This window comes from Dysidea avara, chromosome 6, assembly GCF_963678975.1.
Source record: "Dysidea avara chromosome 6, odDysAvar1.4, whole genome shotgun sequence".
Classification (NCBI taxonomy): Eukaryota; Metazoa; Porifera; class Demospongiae; order Dictyoceratida; family Dysideidae; genus Dysidea; species Dysidea avara.
Window position 1 is genome coordinate 24,266,195 of NC_089277.1, and position 19,484 is coordinate 24,285,678.

The following is a 19,484-nucleotide window of genomic DNA, read 5'->3' on the forward strand; positions in this document are numbered from 1 at the left end:
AATTCATTATAATGAAATTTATAATAATGCATGCTCTTAAACACACAAGCAGATTTTGAAAAAGTGTCACTTGTTTCAGTAAATATAGTCCGGCTGTTGAAGGGTTGGACCTTGAAGAAATTGGTATAGAAGAAAATTTGGTATCAACAGAAGCGAAATTTTTTGTAGAATGGCATATCCAAAGTCCACCAAAAACCACTTTGGGGAAATTTTTTTATTCCTTATTAAAAATTTTTATTGCCAACATTTTCAGGGACCATGCTATTCTATATATTTCCCAAACTGTAAAACGAATTACCATAAAACTATATATAATACTGTTTGCTATTGTCTAAGAAATGTGATTATGCAGTTTCTGTTTACCTAACGGTAACCACAAGAATCTTATGACACAAATTCGTGTATACTTTCTTATCTAATAGCTATTTACATATTTTGTGTAATGCACAATTGTATTGTAGCTATTTATTATTTCTATGAAATTTGAAGTACGTATTGTGGCTATAACTACTCCTTTATGACTATAATATTGTAATATAGTTAGCCATATGCAGTATAAGTTATATATAGAAAATAGTCAGAAAATGTCACCAGTTTCAATCTCCAGACTCCAATTTTCAAAAATTTTCTGGGGGACATGCCCCCAGACCCCCCTAGATTGGGTGTGCTTTGCACACCCAGTCTCAGTACCTTTATTAATCATCATGCAAGTAAAGGTCCACTTTTGGTCAAAAAGAACCCCCCTTTCAAAATCCCTGGCTACGGGCCTGTAAAGCCATTATGATAGTCTAACTAGTAAAAATCGGACTGTCAGCTTTGTAAGAACATTGTAACACTAGCAAACAGTGTCCTAATGTTCCTTACAATACAATAAATACTGCTAGTCTTCTTATAATTGAAGCAACATACATTAGGGCTGGTTTTCAGGTGCTTTACAACTACGCATGTGCAAACACACACATGCATGGCCTAAAAGTCCGTCTTATAGAAAAGTTGCACTACAATCTCGTAACTAACCTCCTACCTTTGCTTATCCTTCTCTTGCGTAGACTACATGGTTATCGTTTCACAAATCTCTTTAGTATGCTAGAAACACACCACAGATGAACAGACAATTACATAATGTTATGCAGAACAGCGTTGAAACCGGGTCACTACTGCTGACCCGGATTTGACCCGGATTTATTTTATTTTATTTATTATTAATGGACCTTATCCGCATTGACGTCACGATATAAAAATGGCGGCGTTAGTGTGGGGAGTTTGTACAGGCAACCATTGAGAGGGTTTGTATTTCGCCATGAACAGTGTGAAGAATTCAAGAGAAAGTTCAGGTAAGGTATTTTATTTATTGTCCGATGTAGAAAGGGCCATTTTCGTACTAAATAAGAGTTCTAAGGATGGTTTTTTAAAGATGGTTCTCGTGAGGCTCCTCCGAAGGGTTGTAAACGCTAGGCAGACCAACTTATTTCCTTACACAATCTGCTTAAAGGTTGTTGGGTAGTGCGAAAATGCGTAGTAGTGCGATAGCATGCCGGTCCAAGTCGTGTTTCTTGTTGACCCGTCGGCAGTGCGGCGGCGAGGTAACGTGTTTTGTTCAGGCTCTTATACATATACATGTATTCATGATAACAGTTTGTAGCTCTTAATAGAGATGGTCGGTGATTTAGCAAAATTTTATGTTGAATGTTGACAGATTCTACCTTGCTGTCCACCTGGAGTCAAATTGTTAGTAGTCACAGTTCAGTAGATCATGCCAGTGATGCCAGTGAGACCACTGAGAGTAGAGACCACTGAGAGTAGTGCCATGAGAAGGCTTGGTAAGAAAATGATCAAGATTGTACATGTGAACTGACTTCAAACATTTTATGTAGAAGCTGAAGGTGATGTTTGTGGCTTTGATCATGATGTAGCAGGTGGTGACAGAAGATATTATGGTTAGAGGCTTTCATCATATCAGCTAGCTAAATAATAATTTGTTTATTTGTATGTAGATGCTGAAGATAATGTCTGGAGTCTTGATGATAGCAGTGTTGCAGTAGGTGACAGAATTCTCGGTAGCTAAGATATATATGTATTTTGCTTACTTATACGATAATTTACAGATGCTGAAAATAACATTCCTGGCTTTGTAAACCAAGATCACAGTGTGATGGAGGATGAAACAATGCTATCCAATGGTTAGAGATTATATATCACAGCTACTTGCTGATTTGTTGGCATATCCATTTTATAGATGCTGAAGGTTATGCCCAAAGTCTTGTGTCACACAGGAAAGGATCACAAATTGCTTGGTGAGATACTGCATCATTTGTTTATATAATACAGCCATTTATGTAGATGTAGAAGGTAATGTCCTAGCAAAACCTAAGGGTGTGATGGAACTTGAGTATGATAGTTTCAGGCTCTTACTTTTTGTTGACACATTTTTGTAACTAATATAAAGGGTTTGATGTTGGCAGATTCTGTCTGCCAGGTGGAGACAGATTCTGTCTCTACCTGGAGCTTGTAGTGGTAGTGGCGATCGCTTTGCACATTCTGTAGCTGCCCAACAGACTGCAAATCATAGCCATATACCAAGCTTGAGCCATACATGTTGACTTGCATTTTTATAGATACTGAAGCTGATATTTTGTCATAGCCAAACACCAATATTGATGTCAACATTACAATCAGCTCTGGGCCTACAAAATGTGTAGAAGGAAAGACTACAAATTCTTCAGGTAACTAATTGTCGTGCATTGTGATATCTATTTGTAATCATTTCATTCCAGACTCACAATCATTGAACAGTACTAGTTTTCACAGAGCTGTTGGAAGCTCAAGCAAACCTTGGAATGGGTACAATTGTTGTGTGCCTGGGTGTTACAATTCTTCTGGCGAGAATAAGTTTAGGGATGAGTCCTCAAAAGTTTCCTTTCACAACCTTCCTGATGTCAAGTCAAAGAAGGGAAAAACATGGATTGGGTTGATTCATCGTGATCTTAATGAGGATTTTGTTGTCACGAAAAGTACCAAAATTTGTTCTGACCATTTTCTTTCTACTGATTTTCTTTTAAATTGTGAGAGACGGCGGCTAAAACCTGATGCAGTTCCATCCTGTTTTCCTTGGAGAAAATGCTTTAAACGCAGATCACGAACATCTCAAAAAGCATCACAAGCTTTATTGGAGGATGAAAAACCTAATGAGAGGATGGCTAGTGCAACGAATAGCAGAAAGAAAATGAAAGCAGAAATTGTTTCTGTCAGTATGGATTCTACTGATATACAACCTAGTGCAGAAACCGCTGAGGAACCTGACCAACAGGATGTGATTGTTAACCTTCAAACTCAGGTTATTAGTCTTCAAAATCAACTGGCAGAAACAGAAAACAGGCTTAAAAAGAGTTTATTTAGGCTTGAGAACATCAGGGATGATGCAAAGTTGATGAAGTTTTATACAGGATTTGTAGACTACGAAACTTTAATGGCTTTTTATGAGATGTTGGAATCAGATGCATTAGTGATGAGACAGTGGAGTGGGAGGCGCTGTGGATCTAATTATGATGATGTAAAAACTGGACCAAAGTACAAGCTTCCATTGAAAGAGCAATTCTTTTTAACCCTTGTTAGGCTCCGAGCTGGACTACCTGAGCTAGATGTTGCTAATAGATTTGATGTTTCACAAGCAACAGTTTCAAGAATCACTAATACGTGGATTAACTTGATGTTCCACACCCTTAAGTCCATTGAGAAATTTCCACCATGGCATGTAGTAAAAAAGTATATGCCTGATTCATTCAAAAAAGAGTACCCAAATACAAGAATTATTATTGACACAACAGAATTTGCAGTTGAAAGGCCATCTTCCCTGTTATCTCAAGCTTGTACATTTTCTGCCTACAAAAACAAGAATACGATAAAAGTTTTAATAGGTGTAACTCCCAGTGGAGCAATTTCATTTGTTTTGGAAGCTTACGAAGGATCGATATCTGACCGAAAATTAGTAGAAGTCAGTGGACTATTGGATAAACTAGAGCCAGGAGATGAGGTCATGGCTGACAAAGGTTTTACTATTCATGACTTGTTGATTCCTCGTGGTGTACGTTTGAACATTCCGCCATTTCTTCAAGGAAAAGTGCAAATGACACCCAATGATGTATTTCTTACCAAGAAAATTGCTCATCTAAGGGTGCATGTGGAAAGAAGCATTGGACGAGTCAAAGAGTTTAAAATTTTGCAGGACACTCTTCCTGCAACTATGTGGGATTCTGTTAGTCATGTTGTGTACGTTTGCTGCATGCTTAGTAACTTTGGACCTCCATTAGTATGTTAGCAGTATAATTGTAATTACATTATTGTTTGGTAGAATTATCAATGGACATACATAAATACAAAATAGTAATTGTACGCTAAATTTTTACATGTGATTCATAAAGAGTTTGTGGAATCATAATGATTTATGCCATTATAAATAATGAGAAGAGGTGGTGGGTTATACTTATTCCATTGATCAAGCAAATCTTCCAAGTCCATAGGAATGAAAATCCCACCTCTCATTTTAGGTACAGGTGGAGGGTAGCATAAAAACCTCCGTGCAGAGGTGCATTTATCACCTGATCTTGTGATTACCACTATTTCCCTTCCTATTCCAATGGCAAGCAAGCGTATTTCCAAATCACCACCCCATTCAGTAGCCTGCAAAACTCTTAATTTTTTTGTCTCCCATTGCTGTTGTGAGAGTCCTTCCTCAGTTCTTACATCTGGATACTTCTGCATGGTAATTAGGGTTAACATCCTTAATTGCTGTCCAACACATTTGTCTCCACGTGAAGACGGTTCAATATAACCAGCCTGGTGAGCAATGGAATAATACAAACAATTTCCATCACCACACACTGTGTGTGGTGTACAGTGCAGTTGCTGTAGTATATTGATTGGTGGTTGTGGCCTGCTCACTGTTGAAACACACAAAAATTCAACTTCATCATATGATTCTACAGGGGCTCTCTTCACTGAAAGGTTGTCTGTACTCAGATCTGTACCTATTGCAGAATGTTCATAAGCCTGTGATATGATGAAATATGGCACAATGGATGGCAAAAATTTATCAAAATAAAATACTCTGGCCTTAGATATTGCTTCTTCAATGAATACTTGGTCGTAGAAAATCCTTTCTACGTGAATGTCTCCTCCTGGAGCCCACAAAACAAAATCACCCCAGGACAATCAAGTCACGAACAACTGGGTCTGTACCTGATAAAAGTATTGATGGCTTCTCTTAAGTTGCAATTCTCCGTTACTGTTTGTATGCAGACAAAATGTTTTCTCCATAGCAGCTGCAGTTATGGGCTTTTTTGCACATACAAAAGGACATTTTACCTCTAAACATCCCATGTCTTCACCATCTATTATAACAAGGGAATCAGGAGTGGCAGCTAGCCAAGGTATGGCAACATTAATAAACAAGCCGCATTTGTGGACTGTTACGTCTATGCCCTGTTTCTTTTGATAATGAATATAACTATCAATTGCTCTACTTTCATTCTTTTGTCCATAGTTGATGGCTGGAGAATTGATGGATTTTTGAGCCAACTTATTAGTGATAAATGCCTTAGCGTCAGTGTCTTTCTTCCTATGACAAACAGTTTTCATTATTGACGCTGAGATTCGTAGCATCCTCTCATCATGCCAAACATTTGATATAGACTGATTGCGTGTGCTGGCTTCAATATCAATAGCTCTTGAAGGACCAATACAAATATGATCTTCGTACAGATTTCTCACAAGATACGACGGTGGAGGTACTTCAGAATTATCAACTTCATAAGGGACTGCTGTATTAGTAGAGGAACTATAACAATGATCGTGATTGATAATATCTACCAAATTACACAATTCTTGCTGAAATTTTGATTTCATTGCTTTAGCTTTTGAAATCCGTTCTTCTCTAGCCCTTTGAAGTCTATCTTCTGATGGTGCTGGTTCATCATCAAGCAATTGCAAAAAACAAGATGTCCCATATCTACTGAGCATTGTTTGTGCTTCAATGGCTTTTTTTGTCTCTGCTACATTAGTGGCTGAAGCAACGGCATGGACAGCAGCCTCTTTCTTCTTTTGGTCTATAGCTAACAGCCTACTTCTTAAATTAGGCCTCCTGTCAGGTGGAACAGCTCTTCTGGAAGTTGGTCGACAGTCCCATTGGTTAACAGTGCAAACTTTGATTCTTTTCTCTACACCATACACCTTCTTTGTTAGTGTAACTAAGTTGGTAGGTCTTGCATCTACTTTCTTGTCTCTTGGCTGGTTCCAGAGTTGACGTTTTTCTGTACAACTTTTTTCATCTTCTTCATTCAGCTTTAAATGGAAATAGTTCTGTAGACAGTAGAGAGTAGCTGTGACATGATTACAGCAACCAGATAGCCCAGCTGGGCATGCACAGAAAGCCTTAGCGACATCACTTGTTAGTTCTGATAGGACTATATACACTTTATAAAGTTTGTCTTTCTTCATAGACGGTAAGACATCGGCCCCAATGCAAATGTAGTTCAATTGGTTGGACATAGGATGGTATCTGATGTTTTGAACATGCCCATCCTGAAAGAAACGGTATGCCTTGTCCAATGGTCGAGTGAAACCAATAGATTCCTCTGAGCCAAGATTACTTATCAACTTCTGTTTGCCAACATCCTTAACTGAACAGCTATCTCTCCTCTCCATAGCACTTTCAACATAATCTGCATTTCTTAGAAAACATTTTCGATCGACTAGAAACTTAAAAATGGTGCCAAATGTAATTTTAGGACATTTGTGTATATCCTTGGTCCATTGATTGTCTTTAGCTTTTGGTACTGACTGTAATAGGTTTTCATCAAGAAAATTTCTATGCTTTGCAGATACGGATTGTAACTTATTCTTAACGTTTATGCCAACATCTGGATCAATCAGATATAGGTCCCATCCATATTTAATGAAATCACAAACTCTGAAATTTTAACTATTGATTTAAAATACATGTATTGATGAACATACCTTTCAATCAGTTCTGGCTTTTTCCCATTAGTTGGTGCCCCACGGCAAACAAGCCATCTTTTCAACTGCATAACATTCAATTCAGATGGATGTTTACCATCCAGCGAAGAGCCAGGAACATCACACTCTGCCAGCAATAGAATACCAGTATCCAAAATATCATCAGGTTCTCCTTCAACATTATTACAGCCCTCGATATGGTTCTCAGTTCCCAATAATTGGCTATCATACTCAAGTTCCATCACACCCTTAGGTTTTGCTAGGACATTACCTTCTACATCTACATAAATGGCTGTATTATATAAACAAATGATGCAGTATCTCACCAAGCAATTTGTGATCCTTTCCTGTGTGACACATAAGACTTTGGGCATAACCTTCAGCATCTATAAAATGGATATGCCAACAAATCAGCAAGTAGCTGTGATATATAATCTCTAACCATTGGATAGCATTGTTTCATCCTCCATCACACTGTGATCTTGGTTTACAAAGCCAGGAATGTTATTTTCAGCATCTGTAAATTATCGTATAAGTAAGCAAAATACATATATATCTTAGCTACCGAGAATTCTGTCACCTACTGCAACACTGCTATCATCAAGACTCCAGACATTATCTTCAGCATCTACATACAAATAAACAAATTATTATTTAGCTAGCTGATATGATGAAAGCCTCTAACCATAAATCTTCCGTCACCACCTGCTACATCATGATCAAAGCCACAAACATCACCTTCAGCTTCTACATAAAATGTTTGAAGTCAGTTCACATGTACAATCTTGATCATTTTCTTACCAAGCCTTCTCATGGCACTACTCTCAGTGGTCTCTACTCTCAGTGGTCTCACTGGCATCACTGGCATGATCTACTGAACTGTGACTACTAACAATTTGACTCCAGGTGGACAGCAAGGTAGAATCTGTCAACATTCAACATAAAATTTTGCTAAATCACCGACCATCTCTATTAAGAGCTACAAACTGTTATCATGAATACATGTATATGTATAAGAGCCTGAACAAAACACGTTACCTCGCCGCCGCACTGCCGACGGGTCAACAAGAAACACGACTTGGGCCGGCATGCTATCGCACTACTACGCATTTTCGCACTACCCAACAACCTTTAAGCAGATTGTGTAAGGAAATAAGTTGGTCTGCCTAGCGTTTACAACCCTTCGGAGGAGCCTCACGAGAACCATCTTTAAAAAACCATCCTTAGAACTCTTATTTAGTACGAAAATGGCCCTTTCTACATCGGACAATAAATAAAATACCTTACCTGAACTTTCTCTTGAATTCTTCACACTGTTCATGGCGAAATACAAACCCTCTCAATGGTTGCCTGTACAAACTCCCCACACTAACGCCGCCATTTTTATATCGTGACGTCAATGCGGATAAGGTCCATTTGTAAACCGGGTCAGACCTGGATGACCCGGAGAAAATGTGACCCGGTTGACCCGGATGACCCGGATGACCCGACCCGGTTTCAACGCTGATGCAGAATAGTGCGCGAAGGAAGGAATCATTTACCCATATGATTATGATTATGATTACTGAAAACACAGTTACAAACTGATATGTTCAGGTAAGGAAAAAACATTACAAATCACATAGATAAGAGTCAGTTATAATTTATCTAAAAATACTTGTAGAGATTGGGATTCTATTGCGTCAGTTGGTAAATTGTTCCAATCACGGATAGATTTGGGGTAATAGCTGAATTTATAATGATCTGTTCTAGCAAACGGAATCTCAAAATGGAAGGGGTAGTGGTGGCGGGTGAGATATGTGGTGTTTGTGAAATAATTTGGGACTGTTAAGACTGATGAGGAGTAAACAATGTTGTAGAAGACTTTTAATCTAGTCACATATCGTCGGTGTTGAAGTGATGGCCATTGTAGATCTGCTAACATAGATGTAACACTACTGTTATATCGGTAGTCTGACTTGACCCAACGAGCAGCACATCGTTGTACCATTTCTATACTTTGTATCTCCTTCTGCAAGTAGGGGTCCCATACTGCCGATCCATACTCCAACAGTGGTCTCACTATCCTGGTGTAGGCTAAACATTTAGTTTCTGCAGAACATCTATAAAGGTTACGTTTAACAAATATTCCCATGTTTGTAGGATTTGCGCCTGGTTTAACATATGAAGAAAGCTATAGCATGTCTAAATGGCGAGGTCTATAGCATCAGGGTAGAATGTTCAAGCCTGTAAACTATATTCGGTGATCTTGCTCGTATTATTTCAACTGCTTTGAGCCACAATGGCTGATTAAATGTTACACATGGTGTTGGGATATTCAGTTGTTCAGCTTGACTTTGGATGTACACCAATGTGGAATGTAATGCAGTTATCATCAGATGGGTTCAAATCAATAATGGGCAGAAGGAGCAATGTAGCATTTTCCAGAATTGTTCTGTCCCGTCCCGTTCCGGAAAGTAGGTATGCCCCAGATTTGCAAAAAGAACTGTGGCAGTTAGAAAAGGTTGTCTGTCTGCATAAAACCTGACCAATTTGTTTTAAGTATGGCTGAATGTCCATCCACAGTGCCAGAGAAGATTAGAGTATAGCTGTAATGGCATAGTGTATGGAGTTTGTAATTCATTGATTGTTGAAACAGCTGTAGATAATTCCCATACCATGCAAGCTACCACTACCATCTAATGATGCCACATTGTGGTCAAAATTATCTGCAACCCACTGGCTAAAAGTACCGGGAAGGTACTCTGCAAACAAGTTATCCAGGCGTTCACTCTGAGTAACAGATTGTTTGTATCTGTTTACCTCATCATAACTGTTGGAGTAACAAAGCTGTGATAGTTCATTTCCAAGCCACCTTTACCCAAACACATGGTCCATCTCAACACCAATGCCAAATAGTGTAGAGGTTGTAACAGATTTTGGTCTTGCAGACAGTGTAATTGAATGACCAATGCTGTTATGCTCAAGTAAGAATCGCCAGGAATGTTTGCAGATGGCATGATATCCATTCCAATAACATTAGCAATATCTTCATTAGTGGGGTATGATTTAATTTGTGTAATGTATTCTTTCCCTAAATTCAGCCCTTACGATTTTAGCTCAAGCGCTGTGTTTCCTCTTCTATGTTTCTTTTCCGAATACCATTTGTCATTGATAGTATATAACCTGCCTTGTTTCTAAAGCACAAAATAGAGCCACACCCCTCAACCTCTGCAAAGAATATGCAGCCTTCATAATGTTTGTGAAATTTTTGTTTTAGCCATTTAGAAGTGTAAATGTCAGATCCTCCAGAAAATTCTCTCATCTTGTCATGTAATTCTGATATATATATAGTGTATAGAGCTCGGCATCAGCCTCTGATTCAAGCCACTGGTCCAACATGTGGAACCAATGCAACATCCCTCTATCCTCAGACCTACCTGGAACACTTTCTATTGATAAAGTGTTTCCTTTATTTAGCAAAAATCTGAATAACATGCAATTTGCATGGTAATTTTCCTCTGCTACAACTAAGTCAAAACAGCCATACAGACGTCTTTGAGCCTCAGATGCCCATGTATCACCCCTTTTGTCACAACACTCTAGTAGATTATCATGCATAGCAAGTATTGTAACATTGTGTATTTGTGACCGGGCCTGCGAAAACAGGGCATGTGGGCACAAACTACACCCCATCATTCTACAGGCCATACAGGTATCTCACTGCTGGAAGAGTATATTTGCATTCTGTAACTTGCATCATGATGCCAATTAAATCCTTACTAAGAGCTGAAAATTGCAATGCCATAGCGTAATGGTACAGAAAGTTATGAGTGATGACAGTTTGAAAAAGTAGGCAAAAATCATGTGCCCACATGCCCTATTTTTGCAGGCCCAGTCACATTTTGTTTCTCTCTGGGTGGCGAGCATCAACTTTAGCTTTTTCCCCACATAGCATGCAGTTTTCTTTCCAATTAAATGATATCAAAACTAGATTTTGCTTGTGGAAGCTGATCCTCTTCAACACTGCTGCAACAAGTGACCGTTCTTTGGTTGGTATAATCTCAACCACAGCTTTTATGTACTAAGACTTTTCCAATAGGAGTCTGACTAATACATTCAGTAAGGTAGGAATGCAGCATTCAACTTTACTGAAACTGATAAGGCTCATCATACCCTTTTCTGTCACTGTGATAGCTTTATCATTTTAAAATCCTTGTATGCATATGACACAACTGTCTACTTCAATTGTGCTAACTGCTCCTGAAGATCCTTCTTCGAGTATGATAAAACTTAATCTAGAGTCAAAATGTACACAACTTCAAACCAGCTACTAAATTTTAATGCAGTTTACTTGTTGATGATAACACAAAAATTAAAGATAAATTAATACAAAATTACAGGTAGAATAAACTAACAACATGCACTAAGAGCAGATTTAATTAATGATCATTACTACATAGATAGTTAATAGTCAACAGCTTACCTTACAATAAAAGCTTTGTGTCATGAATTTCAGTGAGCAAGCGCTAAGCTGGTGTAGCTCTCAGAAGTTAGAAGCACTTTAATAAGCTCAACTAAACTCAAACACTTAATACTGTACTCATACAAACAACAAATTGCACTCTGTATTTATACTACAAAAACTGAATTATTTTATTGCATGATGGAAAACTACATAAACAAAAGACCTAATACAGCAATAGAGTCACTTTAACATTGTAAGGCTGCCTTATATCTATAGTAATTAATCATACATCATTTCCTAATATTACAAAACAAAACTCCACATTGCTAGGTGTGTACTAGTCTGGTATAGCTGACCTGCATGCAGAGCACTCCAGCTTTGCCAGACATACGTAGGCCATTATGTCATATCTTTTAGCCACACACATGGTAGCTACGTATCTTCTAAAATAATAATGGTGAAAGATACATGTTGACATTTTGCATTAATGTTAAACAAATTGTACTTTGATGCTGGAATTTTTGATGAAACAAGTCAAGTATGGGTGCAAGTTCATGTTGAAAAACTGAAGTCAGGCTAATTAATATAAATAGTCATAAATTAAATTCCCCGAATGCCATTGAGGTGGATTTTGGATATGTTGTTGTCTGAAAAATTTCGCTTCTTTTGATACCAAAATTGCTTCTATACCAATTTCTTCAAGGTTTGACCCTTTTTTGATGTTTAACAGCCAGACTAAACATCACCGAAAACTTAATATTTGTTTCTATGAAACAGTATTTTCAAACACATATCAAGACACCAACATAGATATTCCACTCCTGCAGAATCAAGAAGTCTTCACCTCCATTTTAAGCTAAACATTCGATTCAACAATGTAGCTTTTTATAGCAACTCTTTAACTTTACTGGAAGTGTTACCATCCAGTCCAACGTCACACAATCAACGAGGGGTCCAACACGTATGGAATCTAGCATTAAGCAGGATTCAAATCCTTAAATCATAAAATCCTTTAAATCTCTAAGGCTGAACGAATCTTTAAATCCTAAAATTTCATGAAATTCCGTAAATTTTTGTATTCTATTCCTCAATTCTCCGTTTATTCTTTGTGCAAGATCGAGATACTCTAATAGAGCAGTCAACTGCAGCAGTTGAAACTATTCTAATAGAATTTTCATAATGTTAAACAGATATTGAAGAAAAAGCTAAAATACTATTCAGAATTCTTCAAATTTAGTAGATCTTGCATTGCTATTCTGTAATTAAATACTTTGCACAATTCTAGTGGTTTATTTCGATGTATTTCAAACTATTTGAAATACATTAAATCCTGGTGTAAATCCCAAATCCCTGCTAAAATTTTGTAAATATTGAATCTAAGGTCTTCATGTCGGACCCCTTGACAATCAATCATCTATTGTGATTCACACTAATGGTTATTTCATCGCAAAAGAAAATAAAAATGTGTATGATGACAGAAAATTAATTTCATTAAACTGTGTACATATTAGGCACCGGCCGATTATGCCAGCATAATTTAAAGCATAATAGGTGACCACAAGCATCGAGCATAATGCCAGCATAATAGGGACGATGTTTGAAAAATTAATTAAATGCGCAATACGCGCGCCTGAAAGAAAGCAAATATTCACAGCCAATAGTATTATTAGTGTACTTTATAATTAAAAACACGTAATATACCTTATTAAACCGTTTCTTTGTTGGTTATTCACACTTTTCAGAAATAAGATCGAGATACTCTAATAGAGCAGTCACTTACTCTAATAGAGCAGTCAGGTCTAATAGAGCAGTCAGGAAAGGCTGATATACTCTAATAAAACAGTCAGGTCTAGAGCATAATCTTGATTGTGAAAGCATAATCTTGAGCATAATAGGCTTAATTTTTGAACAATGCTCAAAAGCATAATAGGTAAAATTTTGGGCATAATAGGCCGGTGCCTAGTACATAATTATGCATTTCAACGGAATCACTAGATTTATTGATAATTCTTTTGGAGACATTGTTTATTTGTCCTCTTCCACAATACATTTCTCTAATTCTACTTTATTCAAAAATAATTTGTACTAGTAATAGCATGGGTAGCAGTGAAATTTGGGATAAATACCACGAGTGTTGTATTGGAAATTTACTATTTCCAATACAACAAAAGTGGTATTTATCCCAAATTTCACTGCTACCCATGCTATTCCCAGTTAATACCATACTCGCTGCATATTATTATTATTGTTTACTGAGCAGTCAGCCCTGCTGGTGTGCTCAGGAATCACATAAACAAATACATTAGGTACAATAATATGATTGGAGTCTAGCTGTAAATAGATCAGTATCTGCAATTTCAATTGTATCAGTTGTTAGTATGTTCCACTCGTTTATTGTTCTTGAGAAATAGCTGTTTTGGTATGCTGTGGTGGATGAGGTAGGTAAAGTATAGTGAAGATGGTGGTATTGTCTTGTTGGTCGTGTTTTTGGTAAGTAATATTGAGGAATTTGGAGTGATAACTGTTGGTAGTGTATCTTATGCAATATGTGTAACCTAGATAATTTCCAACGAATTTGTAATGTAGGCCATTTCAGCTGATCCAACATTAGAGAAACTGAACTGAATCTGCCATAGTCATTCAACACCCAGCGCGCTGCTCTTCGTTGTACTTTCTCTAACTCTGAAATATCTCCAACGTGGTAGGGATCCCAGACAGCAGATGCATACTCTAGTTGTGGTCTCACCATTGTTAGGTAAGCTGATTCTTTAACTTGTTTTGAACATTTGTTTAGATTGCGTTTTAAGAAATTGAGTGTTCTAGATGCTTTATTGACAACATTTGATATGTGAGGTGACCAAGACAGTGATTTATGAATTAAGACTCCTAGGTACATATGTTGATCAGATATGTCTAGTATGTGACTGTGAATTGTGTAGTCGTAAGCGAGTGGTGATAAGGATCTTGTGCAATGTATAACATATATATACGCATGCTGTGCATTAGCATTGCTATGTACGCAATTTGTCACTATGTACTAAACACGCGTCGACACTAATTGGCGCTACATTGTTAACATAAATTCTAGCCAATGAAATTACAATTACAACTTTTTCACTGCTGTCAGTGAAATTGGTATGGTATTACTGCAAGAATTTGATTCTATAATTAGTGGAAAAGGTTATTTGGTGCTTTCAGGTAGTTCCAAAGTAACTATATCCAATAATAAAGTAGTTAATCAAATAATACACGTTAGCAGTAGAACCAATTATCCTTATCCTTACTGTCTATTCCAGTATTATTCACCAATTAACAACACAAGCAAAAGTTTTCAAATTAACATAATATTTAACAAGCCAATGACTAAATCTACATCTCCTGGATTCATTCATAATGCTATCCATCTTGCAGTTAACATCACATTGTAAATGGGCTCCTGGTGCAGCATTTCAGAGCATCCCTCCCTTAACTATAAACAATGAAATTATTAATTTGATGTATGACGATGGTATATTTCCATCTCAGATACAGGTGGGGATTCACACCACAATCTGTTACTGTCCACCATCATCACATTACAATTGTAGTGTTGATCAATTAGGTCCTGTATATCCTGGTGAAAATTTGACAGTGGATTTGTGTCTGCCTTACAATGATGAGGAAATTGGCATCTTGTATGTGGAAACATATAACAAAAATCTACCAAAATCAGCTTGTAAAATTTATGAGCAAGACAGTATGAGCCATATATTCTATTGGAACCAGAGTAGAGGTATCCAATTTCCTATAGCTTCAGAACAAGCAGCAGTTTGTGAGTTATTTCTCACAGCAACACCAAACTTGTTCACTTCTTATGATGTCTTTTATGTCCACCTTCTTCCATGTCCATTAGGATTTACATTACAACATGGAATTTGTGACTGTGATCCTGATCTTAGAAAATACATTGATGAGTGTCTGATAAGTAGTCAAACAGTGAGAAGACTTTCTAACACTTATATATTGGGTATTAACTCAACCAAACAGTACAAGGTGTCCACTGATTGTCCCACCTACTATTGCCTACAAGATACAACAAGGATTAATTTACACCATCCAGATGATCAATGTCAACCACACAAAACTGGTTTGTTATGCTCACAATGTGCATAAGGGTACAGTGTAGTGTTTGGGTCCAGAAATTGCAGGAAGTGTTCTAACCTCCATTTATTTTATATCATCTATTTTGACGTGCTCACAGGATTTTTTCTTATCGTGATACTGTTTCTTCTCAACTTACATGTAACAGTGACCTCAGGGACTATCAATGGTCTTATTCTATATGTTAACATGGTTTGGATTGTCAGTCCTTTTTCCTTTCGCAGTTAGAAACATTTTTGCATTCGTATATTAAAATTACTAATATTGGACCATCTTTTGAAATGTGCTTTTACAACGGAATGAATATGTATGCTAAAATATGGATACAACTAACATATCCAATTTATTTAATACTGATTGCTGCTACATTTATTGTAGGTAGTCGTTATTCTACCAAACTTTATCGGTTAACGTATAACAGAGCACTACCAGTACTAGCAACCTTGTTTATGCTTACTTGCAATACTATACTACAAGCCATATCTAGTGCACCTTTGTACACTACCATCATCACTATACCAAGTGACAGTTCCAGGAATCTTTGGTTGCTTGATCCAACTATTCCACTATTTGGATGGAAATTTTCACTTTTGGTTAGTGTATGCTTGTTGTTGTTTCTGCTGTTGCTAATGTTCAATGTCATATTGTTGTTTACTAAACCACTGATGAGATTTAAAGTTGTCCATCACTTTAAACCATTATTAGATGCATTTCAAGGACCATTTAAGTATCAATACTATTACTGGTTTGGAACACAACTGTTGGTCAGAAATGTGATTGTGCTACTTGCTATTTTAGGAAAAAATACGTATAAGCCTTACAGTAAGTTACATCATAGCTATGACTGTTGCTATAATCCAAGGGTATATTCAGCCTTACAAGAACAAGATAATTAATATTCAGGAATTGTTGCTGCTGTACAATGTTGCCACAATGTATGTATTGCTCATATTCAATGGAAATGAAACACTCAACATAATCACAGTAAATGTGGTGGTTGGTCTGTCATTTCTTCACTTTCTGGTCATTTTAGCTTATCATCTGTATGCTTTTGTGATCACCATTTATTGTACCAGATTAATTACAAGTATAACAACTGTATGGAATTATATATTTGAAAATGCTACAGCAGGAGGCAAAGAGAATTTCACAATGAAAGACTTACCATGGAAATTCCAGAGGCTCAGTATAACTTTGCTAATTTTCAAGAACCACTGATAGGTGAAGATCAACAAACTTTTCCTCAAGACAGCATACATTATTATGCATGCACCTAAGATATACTTCACACAAACAGGTACATAAAGTTTGCACGTATAACACTATAGTTACACAGTATACATACTTGTACCAAATTACATCCATGCATAGTTATTAAACATACGGTGATAGGAACTAAAATGGTACCTCAAACCCCTTAGGACCAGGGATGGTTCATAAGTCTGAAAAAGTCTGTATCTTTGAAATTGTGCATAATTGAACTTAAAATATTTTAAAATATCAATATTATCAACTAATAGGACAGTCATTACTCTAATAGAGCAGTCATCTCCATAGTTACTAATAGGTTAACCGAGAATCTGGATAAGTGGGTCAAGGTTCTACTGCACTGAGATATTATTTAGTTACAATTAAAATTATGGTAGTTATGTAATACTTGTAACATGGGCATGGGAATGATTTGCCAACACAGTCCAGAGTGCAAGTGCATATATAATCAGGGTCACAGTGCCCAAACATGTTGCACTTGCAAGTGTGCATACCTTCGTATTCCTCCAAGTCATATAGCTACCAAACTTTAAAACATGATGCATCATACAGTATAATATCTCATATTGGAGATAATATTGTACATTCACTAGACCTACATTATCTATGAACCTCTCAGCCATCTACATAGCATTCACTTAATTGTTGTTATAGTATTGCAGATACAATTTGAATGCCATGTATGATTATCACAACTCTGCCATGTATGGGGTTACTTGTAATAACAAAATCTTACTTTATTGTGTGATCAATGTTAATATAAATTCAAATCTCAAAATGTTGCATCCACACACAGGTATACATAATATACAATCATAAATACTTGCATACATGCTAAGAGTAGTATAATCTTACTATTTGCAGGTATACTGATTCACATCATGCATACCTCTAATTACACTCAATAGACACATTTGTTTTGCTTGCCAGTACTTGACAATTAATTTTGTGTAATGCATGGGGGGAGTGCCCCCTGTTGAAATGTAAGTTTTGAATAATCTTGTGGAAAAGTTGCAGTATAAATCAGCAATATTAGTTTTAGCATCAAATCTAGGGCCTTTAAAGTTGCAACGATCCTATATGGGTCGCACCTCCAGATTCTCCTGAAATTTACTTATATTATATATGTGACTGATCACCATGCATGAAATAATTATAAATTTAATGTTTAGGGTTATTGTGTTTAGTGCAGGCCGCTGCAGGGTCCAGTTTTAAAAATATATCTTGTAATTCAAGGAATTTAACATCATTAACAAGTGGATTTACACCAAGAGGCTTGTAACTTAATCATTAAATATTTTACATGTCAAATGGATGATTTCCAAGATTTGTTCACATATGTGACCAGGCCTGCAATAATAGGGCCTGTGGGCGCACTAAAAAATTTCCTAGTGTTTTATTTACTCCACATAACTTTTTGTGCTATCATGCTATGGCTTTGAAAGTTCAGCAGGTATTAAGCAATTAATAGTTGTAGATTGCAAATAATTCCAGTACTGAGAAATGCCCTGTTGGGTTACAGGGTGAAGTTTGTTCCCACATGCCCTATTATCGCAGGCTTGGTTATATGTGTGAGTCTACTTTGGAAAACCATCCTTTCCACACATTGGTCAATTTCTGTTTATAGCTCAATTGAGACATTGAATGTTTCTTGTGTCAAAATTTTAGCTTGATATCTTACAGCATTTCAGAGATATGGCCAATTTACTGTCTAATACAGTACAAAATAACTTTTTGCAGTACATTGAGTTTTGTGAGTAATTACATAAGTGTGATAATGGTGACAAATCACTTCGTTGACAAATATTTCTATTTAAACCATCTATAATATATAAAAAATATTTTTGATACTTAGTTAATTTTAAAATCAATTGTTCTCACTTTTAATAACATTATCATTGTCTAGACCTGAACAAATCACCCAATTATTAAAATATTTGTGACCGGATTTGCGAAAAGGTACCTTTTTCACACATAAAATTTGACCCATTTTTTCAAATTTCAAACTTTGTAACTTTTGTATCATTGCAAGCACGTGTCTGTAATTTTCTATGAGTATGCCTACATTATGTGGTTACATTTTGATACAAAAAGAAAGTCAATCAGTGCAAGGAGTCAACAGTTATGACATTTTGTTTGCTGGTATGTCAAATGTGTGAAAAAGGTACCTTTTCGCAAATCCGGTCTCATTTAGTGCTCCACAAATGTGACCGGATCTTGGAAAACCTACCTTTTGGGCACAAGCTAACTTTTTGGGAAAACTCAAATGAAAATTTCAACAATAATTTTTAAATTAATTTTTTTGCACATTTGGATAAAGCAACTATTACACCTTCTTGCTGTGACGTTTCACACCCATAGCTTCTTTTTCCTAGGAGATATGGATGATTATATCAGACCATGTAGTAATTTCACATGCATGGGACAACAAGTAACTTACAAATTGGGTGATTTGTTCAGGTGCTGGAATGGCTAAAACTTAGTCTTAGACAATGATACAAAGCATTTAATTGCAGAAAAGTACCAAGAATACTTCATTAAACTATCAGAAATGTCTTTTAAAGTATTTTAGATGGTAAAAATGAAATTATTAGTAAACAAAGTGATTTGTCACCAT

The 19,484-nt window shown here is 36.5% G+C and overlaps 2 protein-coding genes across 10 annotated transcripts; one reads left to right on the plus strand and one right to left on the minus strand.

Moving 5' to 3' along the window:
* Positions 1–1,204: 1,204 nt before the first annotated feature.
* Positions 1,205–4,435, plus strand: LOC136257664 (uncharacterized). 6 transcript variants are annotated; one of them, XR_010702100.1, is made up of 8 exons: positions 1,205–1,334; positions 1,697–1,820; positions 1,875–1,937; positions 1,995–2,057; positions 2,106–2,180; positions 2,237–2,294; positions 2,616–2,723; positions 2,775–3,336. XR_010702100.1 is itself a non-coding variant. In XM_066050931.1 (8 exons), exons 2-7 carry the CDS (start codon positions 1,754–1,756, stop codon positions 2,697–2,699), a joined length of 384 nt encoding a protein of 127 aa, XP_065907003.1. In that variant the 5' UTR covers positions 1,205–1,334; positions 1,697–1,753; the 3' UTR covers positions 2,700–2,723; positions 2,775–3,336. The 6 variants fall into 6 exon arrangements, 5 of the variants coding, with proteins under 5 accessions (XP_065907003.1, XP_065907001.1, XP_065907002.1 ...); XM_066050931.1 differs by having other exon boundaries at positions 2,642–2,723; XM_066050929.1 differs by having other exon boundaries at positions 1,995–2,180; positions 2,775–4,435.
* Positions 4,321–8,428, minus strand: LOC136257663 (uncharacterized). 4 transcript variants are annotated; one of them, XM_066050926.1, is made up of 8 exons: positions 8,299–8,428; positions 7,813–7,936; positions 7,697–7,758; positions 7,596–7,639; positions 7,454–7,528; positions 7,338–7,397; positions 7,012–7,291; positions 4,321–6,964 (listed from the first exon to the last, which is right to left on the minus strand). In XM_066050926.1, exons 5-8 carry the CDS (start codon positions 7,479–7,481, stop codon positions 5,209–5,211), a joined length of 2,124 nt encoding a protein of 707 aa, XP_065906998.1. In that variant the 5' UTR covers positions 7,482–7,528; positions 7,596–7,639; positions 7,697–7,758; positions 7,813–7,936; positions 8,299–8,428; the 3' UTR covers positions 4,321–5,208. The 4 variants fall into 4 exon arrangements, with proteins under 4 accessions (XP_065906998.1, XP_065906997.1, XP_065906996.1 ...); XM_066050925.1 differs by having other exon boundaries at positions 7,577–7,639; XM_066050924.1 differs by having other exon boundaries at positions 7,012–7,397.
* Between the last annotated feature and the right edge of the window lie 11,056 nt (positions 8,429–19,484).